We start from the raw sequence: 12,546 nt of genomic DNA, 5'->3' as shown, positions 1-12,546 counted from the left end.
GTAATCAGAAAGGATTACCACCTGTTTAGCTTTCATCCTAATGGTTCCTACTCATCACCAAGACGTAATTCATGCCAATAATTTCCAGCAGTACATCCCCAGAATAAGGTGAGAAAGACATGCTACCTTATTCTGGAACCTGAGCAAGGAAAGCAGAACAAACTCTTAACTCACAGTGGGCAAAATGGAAATAGAGCACGTGTTTATAAAAACAAACCAGAAGCCACTAAACCAATTCAGGTGCCCAGTCCCAAAAGGGCACCTCCAGCACCAACCATCTCGTACCCACAGATGCGCTGGGCACTTGATGCAAAAGCCAGCGGCTAACAGGTGGCTGAGATTTGGGGATCTGAGCTCCAGAGGCTGACCCAGGCGCGGTCTGGCAGCCAGACCACCACCACCACCACCACCACCACCTCACGCCCCCAGGCCCGCCATCTCCCCCCGGCCGCACCGCCCCCGGCACCCACCTACCCAGGCGAGCAGCACCGCGGCCATGGGGCCGGCAGCCCCGCGTCTTTCCCTTCCCTTCCCCGTTCCTTCCCGCCCCACGGCCGCCGGGGAGGAAGAGGCGGAGCGGGGGCCGGCTCCGGCGGGGCCCCGCCTCAGCCCGAGCAGCCCCGGAGCAGTTTCAGCCGTTAACGGCCGTTGGGTAACGGTCGCCGGGTACCGGCCGTTGGGTAACGGTCGCGCCTCACGCGCGCCGCCTCAGGGGGCGACCCCCTCGCCGCCCCCCGCCCCGGTCACCCCTCACAGAAAGAGGAAAAATTCCCGACGGAATGAACGCAGGGGGGCAGAAGAGCCGAATCAGAGCTTAAACACATGAAATCTTAAAATAAAGGCGTCGCTCTTTATTGACAGTTAAAATTTCTACAGTCACAGAATCACAGAATTTCTAGGTTGGAAGAGAGCTCCAAGATCACCCAGTCCAACCCCTGACCTAACACTAACCAGTCCTCCACTAAACCACATCACCGAGCTCTACATCTAAATGTATTCTAAAGACCTCCATGGATGGTGGCTCCACCACTTCCCTGGGCAGCCTATTCCAATGCCTAACAAGAGTTAAAAATACACTATTTAAAAATACTTAAATTGTTACTGCTCTATGCATAGGCAGAAAGGTTGGGTGTGTGAAGCCAAACGTAGATGTTAACCCTGTGAAAATGCATCCTCTATTACTTTTAGCAGTACTTACACTTTTTGTTACACGGGTGCAAATGAAGACATAACTGCTGTCTTTTCCCAAAATATTTGAAATCAGGTGCTAATTTAGGAGATGTAAGGTTTTCTACTCAATGAATACATAATTCAGGCAAAGTCTTGTAGTAACACAGATCTATATTTCAACAACATAATAATCCAATCATTTCTTAAAATGCAGCTGAGTTATCACAGAAGCAGACAGCACATCCTCACTGCTCAAAGACTGCTTCTTCTTCAGGAAGAGGCAGCACCTAAAATCTATTTGAAGGTGTGACATAAACTGTAAATGTTGTAGACCACAATTCTATATGGCCAAAATATTCTTCAAAAAAATAAATAAATAGTGGATTAAGAAAGTCACAGGAAAATTACATCAAGTCTAGATAAACAGTGAACGTGTTCAGAAAGATAGGGCCAGTGACTGCTTATGGCGCAGACGCAGCCTACCAGAAGGCATATGAAACAGTCATTATCAAGCACAGAGGTTCTCGAAAGCCCTTTCCAATTCCCAAAAGATTTGGGCCAACATCTCCAGTGCATTTGCAATTTCAGTCAATTTTGCCAGCGACATCCACAGGTGCAAACTGTGGCTGAGCTGTCAATGGGATATTTATTCTTATAAAAAAAGACATGAGCTTTAGCCATATCTAAGAACTTAAACACCAGGGTTTAAAATGAGAGCCATTTTAGAACTGGGCTTCACTTTGTCCTGTGAAGCCATTTTGAACATCAAATTGTAATTTGGAAATGGTTTTAGGCATTGCAATAAGTCACTGCGGGATGGCTTGCTATAATCTTGGCTAAATTTATTCAGTGAGGAAAAAGGCAAATGATTTTTCTTTAGTGTCTTCCCTCAGGTGCAATACCAGGGACAGAAACAAAAATCCTGACTCTGAGCTGACAGCAAATCACTTGAAATAAGCAGAATTAGGATTTCATGCAACAGCTCTTTGTCTCTGCCTTCTACTAGAAAGATGCTAATCAGTACAGTTGCAATTTTTTAGGGGAAAAGATGATCTCTTTGAAAATGGAGATTTGACCCCTCCTTTTTATCTTAATGAGCTTCCAGCTATTTGTGTACTGATGCCTGGATCCTAATCGGTCGAGTTTTAAACTTAATAGCACAGGCATAGAAGCACTGATTACTATAACTTCTGTGCTATAGCATCTACAGCACTGTAAAATTAGCAGCATAGACTACTAGAGTCAGACAGACATTTTCCTGTACCAAATTATTCTGTGACTGCCTCATAAGCCACCCTCTGAAGCATCTGCTCCCAGCCCTGATCCACAGACCACAGCAGTGGTCCAGTCTGGTGATTTCTCTAGTCCTCTGCTAGTTTCTGGAAAGGAACTCTAGGACTTTTTTTATCCAGGGAGGATAGAGGTGGAGGAAATGCATTCTGTAAGTGACTTTAAACAGAGAAACAAAGTGATTATCCATATGGGCCATTCACTCTTCCACTTGTAAAGGCAAGTTCTGCATACAGCAGGTTACATGCCTAGAAAGAAATCAGCGGGGAAAAGAATTGAGTTGCTGAGCACACCACACTGATGATGGGAATGTTTAACTTCCAGTTGTTTGCCCATCTTGCTGAGGGCATCGATGACAACATCCAGCTCATGCCGTAGCTCATTCACCATGCTGGCAATGCTCTTGGTGTCTTTCAGGATCTGCACACTTTGAGTATATGGATTGTACTGCATGCCAAATGGGTGCTTGATAGTTTTTGCAAACTCTCTATTCAAGCAAAAAAAGAGAGGGAGTTTAAACAGAAGACAAATGCATCCTCTGTGTGCAATCCGTATCAATAACCACTTTTCTAAACCACTTTCATGATAGTTATAATTACTACATAGTTCATCATCTCCTCCATCAAGTACATGGGAGACCAAGCAAATATTAAATTCAGCTTTCCAGCCCCAGGAAAGTTAAGTATTAAAACTGTACTAAGAATGAAAAGATTTGATCCTGCTGCTAAGAGATGCACGAAGTCAAACCTGCTTCTACAAAACAGGGAAGAGAAACTGGACCTCATCTTTTCTTTTGCTTCTTCAAAACTTTCAGAAACAAAGTAAACCTCCTGGAAAGTTGTAATGAGACATTCTTGCTTGCAGGTGACCTTTGGATGAAAAGGCTTGACTTTGGCACTGCCAGAGAGCAAGTGCTAGGTAACATAATGTGTTATCGTGTCAGAGGAACATCACCACTAAAAGAATCCACAGTGAAGACGACAAGAAGCAAAAAGCGAATTAAAAAAAAAGATGATGTGAGGCCATACTTAGTGCATTGCTTCTTAAAACATGTCTGCAGATGAACAGTGGTTTAAGCTTAACGAACTGAATAACTCTGAAGGGTCATATTTCACCAATAAGGATCTAAAATGGGGTTCTTCAAACACAAGACTGCTTTATAAACAAGAGCAATATTTTCAGAATCTGGTTAAGCCAGCAGAGTCTTAATCTCAAAATAGGTTACTTGGAACCTAAGGTTAAGAAATACCAGTCATACGATGCTTTCTGAGAACACAGGAGCTGCTCAGCATGCACCCAAAAGGACACTGCCCTGTAACTAGTGCCACACTGAATTCATCTAAAAAAATCATCCCTACAGTAAGTACTGAGGAATTGGTTGTGTTTTGTTTTGTTTTTTTTCAAAAGTATTTTTAGAATTATACCTCATAAAAATGGCAGAACAGTGACAATAATAATCAGTTATGAGCAAAGAAAGGAGGGAAATAAGCAGTGGATGTTCTTACCTTGAGCCCACTAATTGAAGAAAGCAAGCTAGCCCCATAAACTCTTAGCTGTCCCTCTTGCTTGCACAACCCAAACTCTACAGGGAAGAAGTAGCATTGAAACAGAAGGGAGTAAAATAATTCAGCCATCCGCAAAGATGCTGTGGTGAGCTAGGTGGGGGCATTTCTATTTGCAGGTGGTGTCAAACAGTTTCAGATGTCATACAGTCGTTGCTTGGTTATCGCTCTCACATATTGAAAGAGGCAGGAACCTGAATGGAAGAGTGAAGAACCACAGGACTGCACACTTCTAATAAGCAAGTCTGATAATATAGTTCACCCAGGTAAGCTGGAAGCTGTTAATCCCAGTAGGATCACAGAAATTTAAATCTGTTTTGAGAAATATTGTCATGACATGACAGGTTCAGCTTAAAAGAAACACTGGACATAGAGGGCCTTGGTGAATGACAGCCATTACAGCTTGTTCCTCATTTGCTTAGTGTTTAAAAAAAAATAAATAAATGTTTAGTTCACTGGATTTCACGATTCCTGCAGGTATATGGCAAGGAATGGTATTTTCTTAGATTCTGCTCCCAACGAAGACAGCAAAAATTTTACCACTAGCTACAATTGGCAGGCGGGAGGAGGTGGTCTTTTCATAAGTTGCATCAATTATTTTTTTGTGTGAAATTGTCATCTCATAATATTTCAACCAAAGCATCTAGAAACTGATATTTGTAAGTAAGATTAAATTTACATTATTTGAGTTTATTGGCTAAAAAAAAAATATATATATATATTATATATATATATATATATATTGTGGATATATATATATCCACAAGACGGATGGTGAAACCTGCGTGCTCTAAAAAGGAACAGAGAAACTGTAGGTTAGTTTAATGTAGAACTTCATAATATTCTCATCCCTGCTATAACTGGGGCAAATGCCACAGTGCTACTTTGGCTCAAGAGCATGTGGGAAAATTAGACCTAAACTCAAGAATGGCCAACGTGTAATAAAAATGTCCCTACCCCTCTATAGTATTTATTCAGATTTTATGCCTACAGCCAACACAATACATTTAGGTATTGCTTTTAGCAATCCTGACTTCCTTTTTTGTTTAAGAAAATTAATACATTACCTTTCAGGAAGAGGGACACATCTTCCAGCTGGGGAATATTGTTCTCCCTGTACCCACAGTATTTGAGCAAGGGCAAGTGTTTAAGGTACTCTCTGCAGGCATGAGCTGGGTAAAACTTGTTAAGCTCTTGGTATACTGTCCCCCAGGTCTTGACCTCCTCCTCTGTGAATTCAATCTTGGGAACTGGATCACCACTAAAAGGAGAAGAGGACAAAAGGACACACCTTGATAAAAGGTTTGTAAAGATGAATCATTTTCTTACTATTATTGTTTAACATTCATATGGCTGTGACACTTGGTCAGGTTTAAGACCACTACACCACAAAATATACAGTGATATCTGGTCTACATCCTGGAAAGCTTTCAGGCTAAGGGGCTTGCTCTCTTTCCCACCCAAATCAACTGATAGGATTCTTCACATTGACCTCACTGGGACCTAAAAGCTTTGGTCTTGTAAATAGTTTCTTCGATGCTTTAGCACCAGGAATAACATTTAAAATAATGGGACCTTCTGCTGCCAGCTAGGTAACCAGCACAGCAGGTGCTTTCCCAAGGGAAACTTGACAACACACCAACAGTAACCACCTGTGTGCTGCTGGCCAGCTGCATTAATGCACGCTTCAGCAGAGCTCTAGACACCCTGTGTTTCTGGGTCATTCCCAGTTGAGGAACTTGCCATCTAAATTCACACGTGCAATGCGGGCACAGCAGAACTGGAACAGCCAGCTCATTGCAGTTTGTGAATGGGATCCATTTTGGAGTTCAGATCTTTCAATTTTCCTTTTCACAAAGAAAACACAGTATTTACTCACTACATGGCTCAGGTCTACAACAGACATCTCACTGGTTGCTCACCACAGCCAGTGCCTGCCACCTGAAAGGGCAGAACCACAGAGCATGAACTGACTCGACCACAGCTTGCCTCCAGCAGACTGGAGCCTGCTCTGCCCCCCTCCATGCAGGGCTGGTTTCCAGCTCCTTTGAAAGCACAGCATGTTTGTTAGGAGAACCATTTAAAAGGTTTCACCCAAAAGCTGGGTCTTCATGGTTTCAAGGTGGCACAGGGATTACTTCTGGCCAGGTCCTGATACTTCTCCATCTCTTAACAAGGGTAGTCGAAAAGCCACTCTGGTCACTGAAGAACCACCCTGTTAGCACTGTTTCTACTACCTTATCACTTAAAAACCTCCAGAGCTATCCAATTCTTTCACATCACGGGCAAACATGAAGCAAAAATGTCAAATGCGTAAATAAGGCTGCTGATAAGAGAAGCACCTGAATGTTTGTTAACCTCAGCCTATTGGCCCAATTAGTATAACAGCGGCATAGTTTGCATTCAAAGTGAGGTGGAAAAAGTTATCAGAGAAAGCTTTGTACTTGCTAATGATGTAAGTAAGCACAGCTCAGGAGGCGATTCAGCGGGCTTTGATCCACTCAGAAAATAGAAGGAGAGCTCTTCAGGCACTTCTGACGGCACAGCCTTATCATGAGCGTGCTCCAGTATCATCTACTGTGTTCATTTTCATCTAGGATGTTTACCTGACATTAAATTTGTTGAAAGTAAGAAGCAGGAAGACTAATCAATATTTTTCACACATCTTAAGCACAGGAAGGCCAACAAAAGCCAAGAACGGATGCTAAGGTCCAAGCAATCAGAAGAGGTTGTTCCAGCAGGTGTGTGTATTCTCTTCAGCTCCTTGCTGAAAACAGACAGCCTTTCTGAAACTGAGTGTGGCCAGATTTTTCTTTCCTTGCCATTTTCTTTTTGTCTGTTTTAATGGTCCATTCATGTTTCAAAGCAAAGTGAACTTGAAGGTTTGTCCTCAGCACTTTATACCCCTCTCAGTGCTCCTGTTCACAGAGCAGAACAAACCATGGAGGGCAGCTTCTGTCTGAACACTACTGCTGACCACTGGTCAGCATGAACAAAGGAAATTAAATCACAGTTACCGTCTGCATTAAGGATGAAAACCAGCAATGTAAAACCGTCAATTCACTGTAGGGACTTCAAACACTGGCAATTGTAAGACGTTCAGCCTCAGAGCTGTAAAACAGATCATCATTTCCAAGATCAGCACGAGCTCTTCATTGTGCTGTGTTCTCATGACAGCTGTTTTTTCCATCTCAGTTTCTTTTATCTTGTTAGATTTTAGCTCCCATTAGAGTTAGGATAATTTTGCAATGGGTCAAAATTAATTAGTTTGCATCAAAGAAAGGCTCTGTGAAAATGTACCACTAATGAGCTTCATCTGTCTGATTAGAGAGTCTTGCTTTTGGTAACACTTGGCACAAATTTTTGCTTCACAGAAATACAGCATAAGAATATTCAAGGATGAAAGCATTAGCTAAATATCAACCAAAATAATGGATAAAAGATCAGGGTGGTAAACTGTGAGCAGGCATGTAGCTGTGAGCATTGACAAGAGGATGCCAGTGTAGACCAGAACAGGATAAAGAAGGTTTAACAAAGATGTGTTTGTGCAAGCAGAGCTTGGTGAAATTCAAGTAGTATATTTAGTGAACTGACAAACACTAAATCTCTCTCCTATTCACATCACCTTTAGCAATTAAATGGAAGAGAGCTAGCAAAAAGAGCACTAATTTTCAGAGTGAAAAGATGGGGAAAAAAAGTTTGTTTTAGATGAGTCAAACTAGTTTTTAATATCTGGCAAGTTCCCTGGGAAAGCATTTGCTGTTTTTTAAGTCTGCTTTTTAGTCAAGAACAAGTTGTGTTTAACCATCTTTGCTTTCAACTCAATGGGAGAATTGCTCCGACAACAAAAGGCATTAGATAGAGTTGGTATTTCTTGCCTTTATCGAGCTATTTCACCCCACCTACTTTCTCCTACCCTATTAATACAGACAAAGGTACAAATAAGAAGGTACAGTCCAGAATGAATTTCCAGAAGGCCCCCATTTGGGCAAGGCTGTGTTTTTATGTGGTGCTCTCCATTTGTGGCCAGACACAGAAACTACTTTAAGTGTGTGATTGTGCTCTCAAAAAACAGACAGGCAGAGAGCTGACCAGTACAACTGAACAGGCTGTCACTCCTGGCTGGCAGGAAAACACTGAATCCCAATGGGCTGCTGAACCATGTCGCGAGACACTGAGAGGTTACACAGCTTATGGTGGTTAAATAGAAAAAGACTTTGGAGCAGCAAAGAACTTAATTCAAACCCTTTTATCTCTTTCCTCTGTTTTGTCAAAACTTCAGATCAAACATTGCCACGTTTTGTCAAAATGATCTTGACCTGTCACTAGCAACACTAAAGTCTTGACAGTTTTACCCTTTTGCCAACCTAACATTGAGATTTACATTCAAGGAACGCACTGCAAACACCCTTGTAACCTCCTCCTCTGATCCCATTAACATGCTGCACCTGTGCATAATGTTTCTCCTGCTACAAGTCAAAAAACATAAAAATAGGTTGTACTTGTTATTCATACATGTAAGCTTGCTATTTTCTCTCAGAAGCAGCAAAAGGGACCAGAGCATGCGTGGAAAGGAAAAAGCTTTGTTTAATGTAACTACATTTACTATTAAGTCTGAGTAAACTCAGGAATCAGCAGAGCAACTCGTTAGTTCAATCATGAAAGTAGTTCCTTTCCCTGGAAGGGCACCCACATCACACCATGTCGCATTCAGCAGACCCTTCCAAAAAGTGCTCTCAAACTTTACACCATGGGCCAGAAGGAAAAAAATGATGAGTCTGCCACACACGGTGTGCTGCAGTATTAAGTACTCTTCTGATGCAGAAGAGCGGTGTAGCTCTGTGGTTATTTGCCAACACAACTGTTCAGTCTGTTGCTTTGGGTGAGAACGTCAACATTTTCACTCTTACCAAAGTTCCGTTTCAGAGGGGTGGTGGTACCTACAACAGAGCAACTGGCACATGCTTAGGTCTAGCAAAAGCCCAAGTCACAGCACCAAGGCTGTTGGAATTTAAGAAGCGTTTGGACTGTGCTCTTAGTCATACAGTCTGAATTTTTGGGTAGACCTGCATGGAGCCAGGATTTGGACTTAATAGTCCAAATCCCACGTTCTAGGAACACAAATCCTTTCCAGCCACCATTAAGTGATGTATTACTGACATTTCTCTATTGCCAAGACACTCAAAGTATGCTACAGCCTTAGCCATGATAGTTATAAGTCCCATTCCTATTTTTCAGAGGTTGCCTATCCAAATTCCATTAAAGGAAAATAGTAGCTGCTGCACCACCTGAAATACATAGAGATTAACGTAACTGCCAACAAACCTTTTTGTTTTGGCTTCTTTTGAGACCATCACAATCATTTCCACTCCTTTCAACAAGTAGATTACCACAAAACAAACAAACAAAAAACCTGTAGAGCTAGAAGACATCCCCTCCTCTAGACATATCCATATTCTAAGCACATAATCTCACTGTCTAATTTTCTTAAGTGTACCCAAGCAGCATAAGGCACCAATTCAGGACTTCATTCCTTCTTAAAGCTTAACAAACAAACTGCCCAACGACACCAATGTACCTTAAGCCAGAACAGTCCCCTCTAAAATAACCACAATAAAATACACCAAATTAACAAAGCCTGATGGCGCTTGCTTCTATATATAGGAGGCTGACGCGCTCCACCCAAAATGCTGCATCCAATAGTTGTATCACGGTGATGGAAGCTCACCTGCTTGACTGACTGCTGAAAGGAAAGGGAAAGCTGGTAACAGAGGCTGTAATTAGAGAGAAGAAGGTATTAGAATCAGCTGGAAGCTCTGGTAGGTGGTAGCTCCCCACCTGAGCTCATGCTCCTAAAGTAGTTGTTACTTGTTTTGTTCTAAATCTTACTTTTTCACTGTTCTAAGAAGAGTTATTTTCAGATCAGAAACAGCCACTGGTGCTGCAGTGTAGAAAAACAGATGCTGTTATCTACAGGTGGGGTGTGTTTTTGATTGTATTGTAGTTTTGAACACACAATAAAACTAAAACTAAAAATTAATTTAAAAAAAAAAAAAAACAAAAAAAAAAACAACAACACAGGGAGAACGGCTGTGGCATGGTCCTGGGTTCAGGCTTGGGTCACTGTGAATGACTTAGGGAAGCCACTGAAGTGTTGCAATCAATCATAACTTGTCACATAAGGCACACCCATCAAATGTTGAATGCCCCACCGTTGAAAAAAAGTGGGTTGTTTGGGCCACATGTCCTGGCCCATTACCTGTTTTAATTGTTTTGGGGATTTCTAATGTCACAAAAGCTGACAGAAAATGTTTACACACAACCTTTGCCTTTTCTCCTGCATAAACAGATGCAAAAATGCAATCAGAAAAGGTATCAATTGAAGCATAAACATAGCAAAGGTTTCTGAATTCTGGCAAATGTGTAACACAAAAAACAGTCCTTTAAGTCTGTTACTACTAATGTCCGTGACTGGGGGAGCATAGTTGGAGATGGTAATCCTGGCTGAAGTGTCCCCCTATCTTACAAGACTTCATTAATTTCTCTCAGATCATGTAGCAGCCTCCCTTTTCCATTCCTTTTCTCGATTACCAACACCGGAGAGTTCCAGGGCTAGCTGTGGGAATATATGTCTTGCTTTAAGTTGTTGAGCAACTCGGCCTTCAGGCCCTATGTATCCTATTCCTCCTGGATCAAAGGGGAACGGATCCATCTCCTTCTCAGGTCCTATAGGGCCTGGACCAAAAGGCACATCCAGGCCACCAGGGGGTGTAACAGCAAAGGCCTGCGATGGCTGTAGCGGTGGCGGGGCTGATGGTGTAGCAGAAGGATCAGTGGACAACCCCACAACTCCCTCACTGCCTGGCAAACCACACGTTTCTGATTGTGGTCCCACACGGCTCTTTAAGGCCTCAGAGACTGCTCACCAGGTGCCGAGCAACCCCGCCACATCCTTGTTGTTTTTAGTAGCAGAGTCCCGCACCTTAACCTCAATTTGGTCCCATGTTTCAGGGTTGTAAACTGTCTGATTCATAATAAAGGGAATAAACTGGAAGGTTACCAGGACATTTTTTGTTTCTAAGGACATATGATTCCCCACAGTGTGCATCTGCTTACCTTTGGCCCATGAGGGGCAGTTGTGTGTACGGGTCTGCTTCTCTCAGCATCAGCTTCCTCTCAGTGACTTTCAGTAGGAGCTCCTCTGAGCAGTTTGCTGAGTTTGGCTGAACCCATCTTCATGAGGCAGGCGATCAGTGTTCCTGTTCCTGTCCTGGTCCCTGTTCTGCTAGCCTGTCCCTGTTCAATCCCTTTTTTTTTTTTGTTTGTTTGTTTGAGTCCCTGTTCAGTGTCTTCTTGTCCCTGTTCCTTTTCTTCATGCTCCTGTTCGGGCACCATTTGTGGCGTAGTGACCACACAGACAGCAGGGTTCTTTTAGGATCAGTAACTGCTACTACTTCATTGATAACTTCTACTTTTACAATTTCCTCTTACTGAGGACAGGCCCTTTCTTATACCATCCGCCCCACAGCAGTCCTTTTCCACTCGTTATTCGTTGGCCAACAACTTCACCCAGCAGCAGCAAACACCCAGCAACTTCCGTGCCTTAACAGCAACCCGAGGCAGCAAGGCGTCTCCTGAATCACCCTTCTTGGTTCCTTCCAGACTCTTTACATTCCTCATGGCCTCATAGTTATGAGTCTGATGTTATCACCAACCATGGGTCTTGTCGACCCCCATGGCCACAGTCCCACACTGAGGAAGGGGGCTCTGTGTGACACCGACTCAAGTCGTTGATGTATTTCAGGAGCAGAGCTGTTACATGTGGCCCTGAGCCTCCCTCCTTTTTGGCAGCCCATGTAATGGAGCACTGATTTATGTTTTGGTAGTGATTCCTCTGCTTTTGAAGTCAGGTAAGGAAAGCAGGTATTAACAAAGAATTTTAAACGAGTGGAGATGTATTTGTTCTCTGGTCTTCCGTAGTCAGTACTGAAGTAGGGCAGGAGACTGAATGTATTTTTCTTTCAGTCTTCTTACAAGTTACATAAAATACAAACATTCTAAAAACAAGTCTGTGTCTGACATGGGCATGTTTTTATTTTAAAGTGGTTTTGAACCCTATGGCATGGCCTTGGACTTGTATTTTCTTTTAATTTGACTTCAGTGTCTGTCACAAAATTGATGCTCCTGTCCAAGGCTCTGTTGAGGAATAATGATGCTTAGTCTCTCAGTCTCTTTCTTCTTTTTCTTTTTGGTAGCAATCTGAAGCCCATAGATACTAAAGGAGTTGGTAATGCTGCTTTGGCACTAAATACAAGTTTGACCTAGTGGATATGAAGAAAGTAAGAAGTAATTCCTGTTCCCCCAGCAACACTCGCTAGCTGTTGTTTATCTTTCTTGCCCCCTTTCCCTGATTTCTTGCCCTGCTCTTGCTGCTTGCCCTGCTCTTGCTCCTTGCCCTGCTCTAATTGTTTCTTTATTGGTATTTTGCAACGCAGACCAGGGTCTGTGAGTGTGACAAAGTCCA

General features: G+C 42.7%; 1 protein-coding gene across 16 annotated transcripts in view; it reads right to left on the bottom strand.

Annotated features, from left to right (window-relative positions):
* Nucleotides 1–4,109, bottom strand: part of SERGEF (secretion regulating guanine nucleotide exchange factor) — a 142,357-nt gene extending 138,248 nt beyond the window's left edge. For 12 of the 16 annotated variants that reach the window (XR_011809847.1, XM_072039269.1, XM_072039271.1 and 9 more), the window contains exon 1: nt 3,966–4,109. Coding sequence is in view for 15 of the 16 variants with exons in the window: in XM_072039269.1 (XP_071895370.1) it covers nt 3,966–4,094 (129 nt within the window). In the remaining variant the exon portion in view is untranslated. Of the gene's footprint in view, nt 1–21; nt 140–474; nt 635–3,965 lie in introns of those variants that run through there. The other 4 variants (XM_038179555.2, XM_038179557.2, XM_072039270.1 and 1 more) reach the window with 3 other exon arrangements.
* Nucleotides 4,110–12,546: the final 8,437 nt, after the last annotated feature.

Source organism: Anas platyrhynchos, chromosome 5 (genome assembly GCF_047663525.1).
Source record: "Anas platyrhynchos isolate ZD024472 breed Pekin duck chromosome 5, IASCAAS_PekinDuck_T2T, whole genome shotgun sequence".
In the NCBI taxonomy this organism is placed as follows: domain Eukaryota; kingdom Metazoa; phylum Chordata; class Aves; order Anseriformes; family Anatidae; genus Anas; species Anas platyrhynchos.
This window is presented reverse-complemented; position numbering and strand designations above follow the sequence as displayed.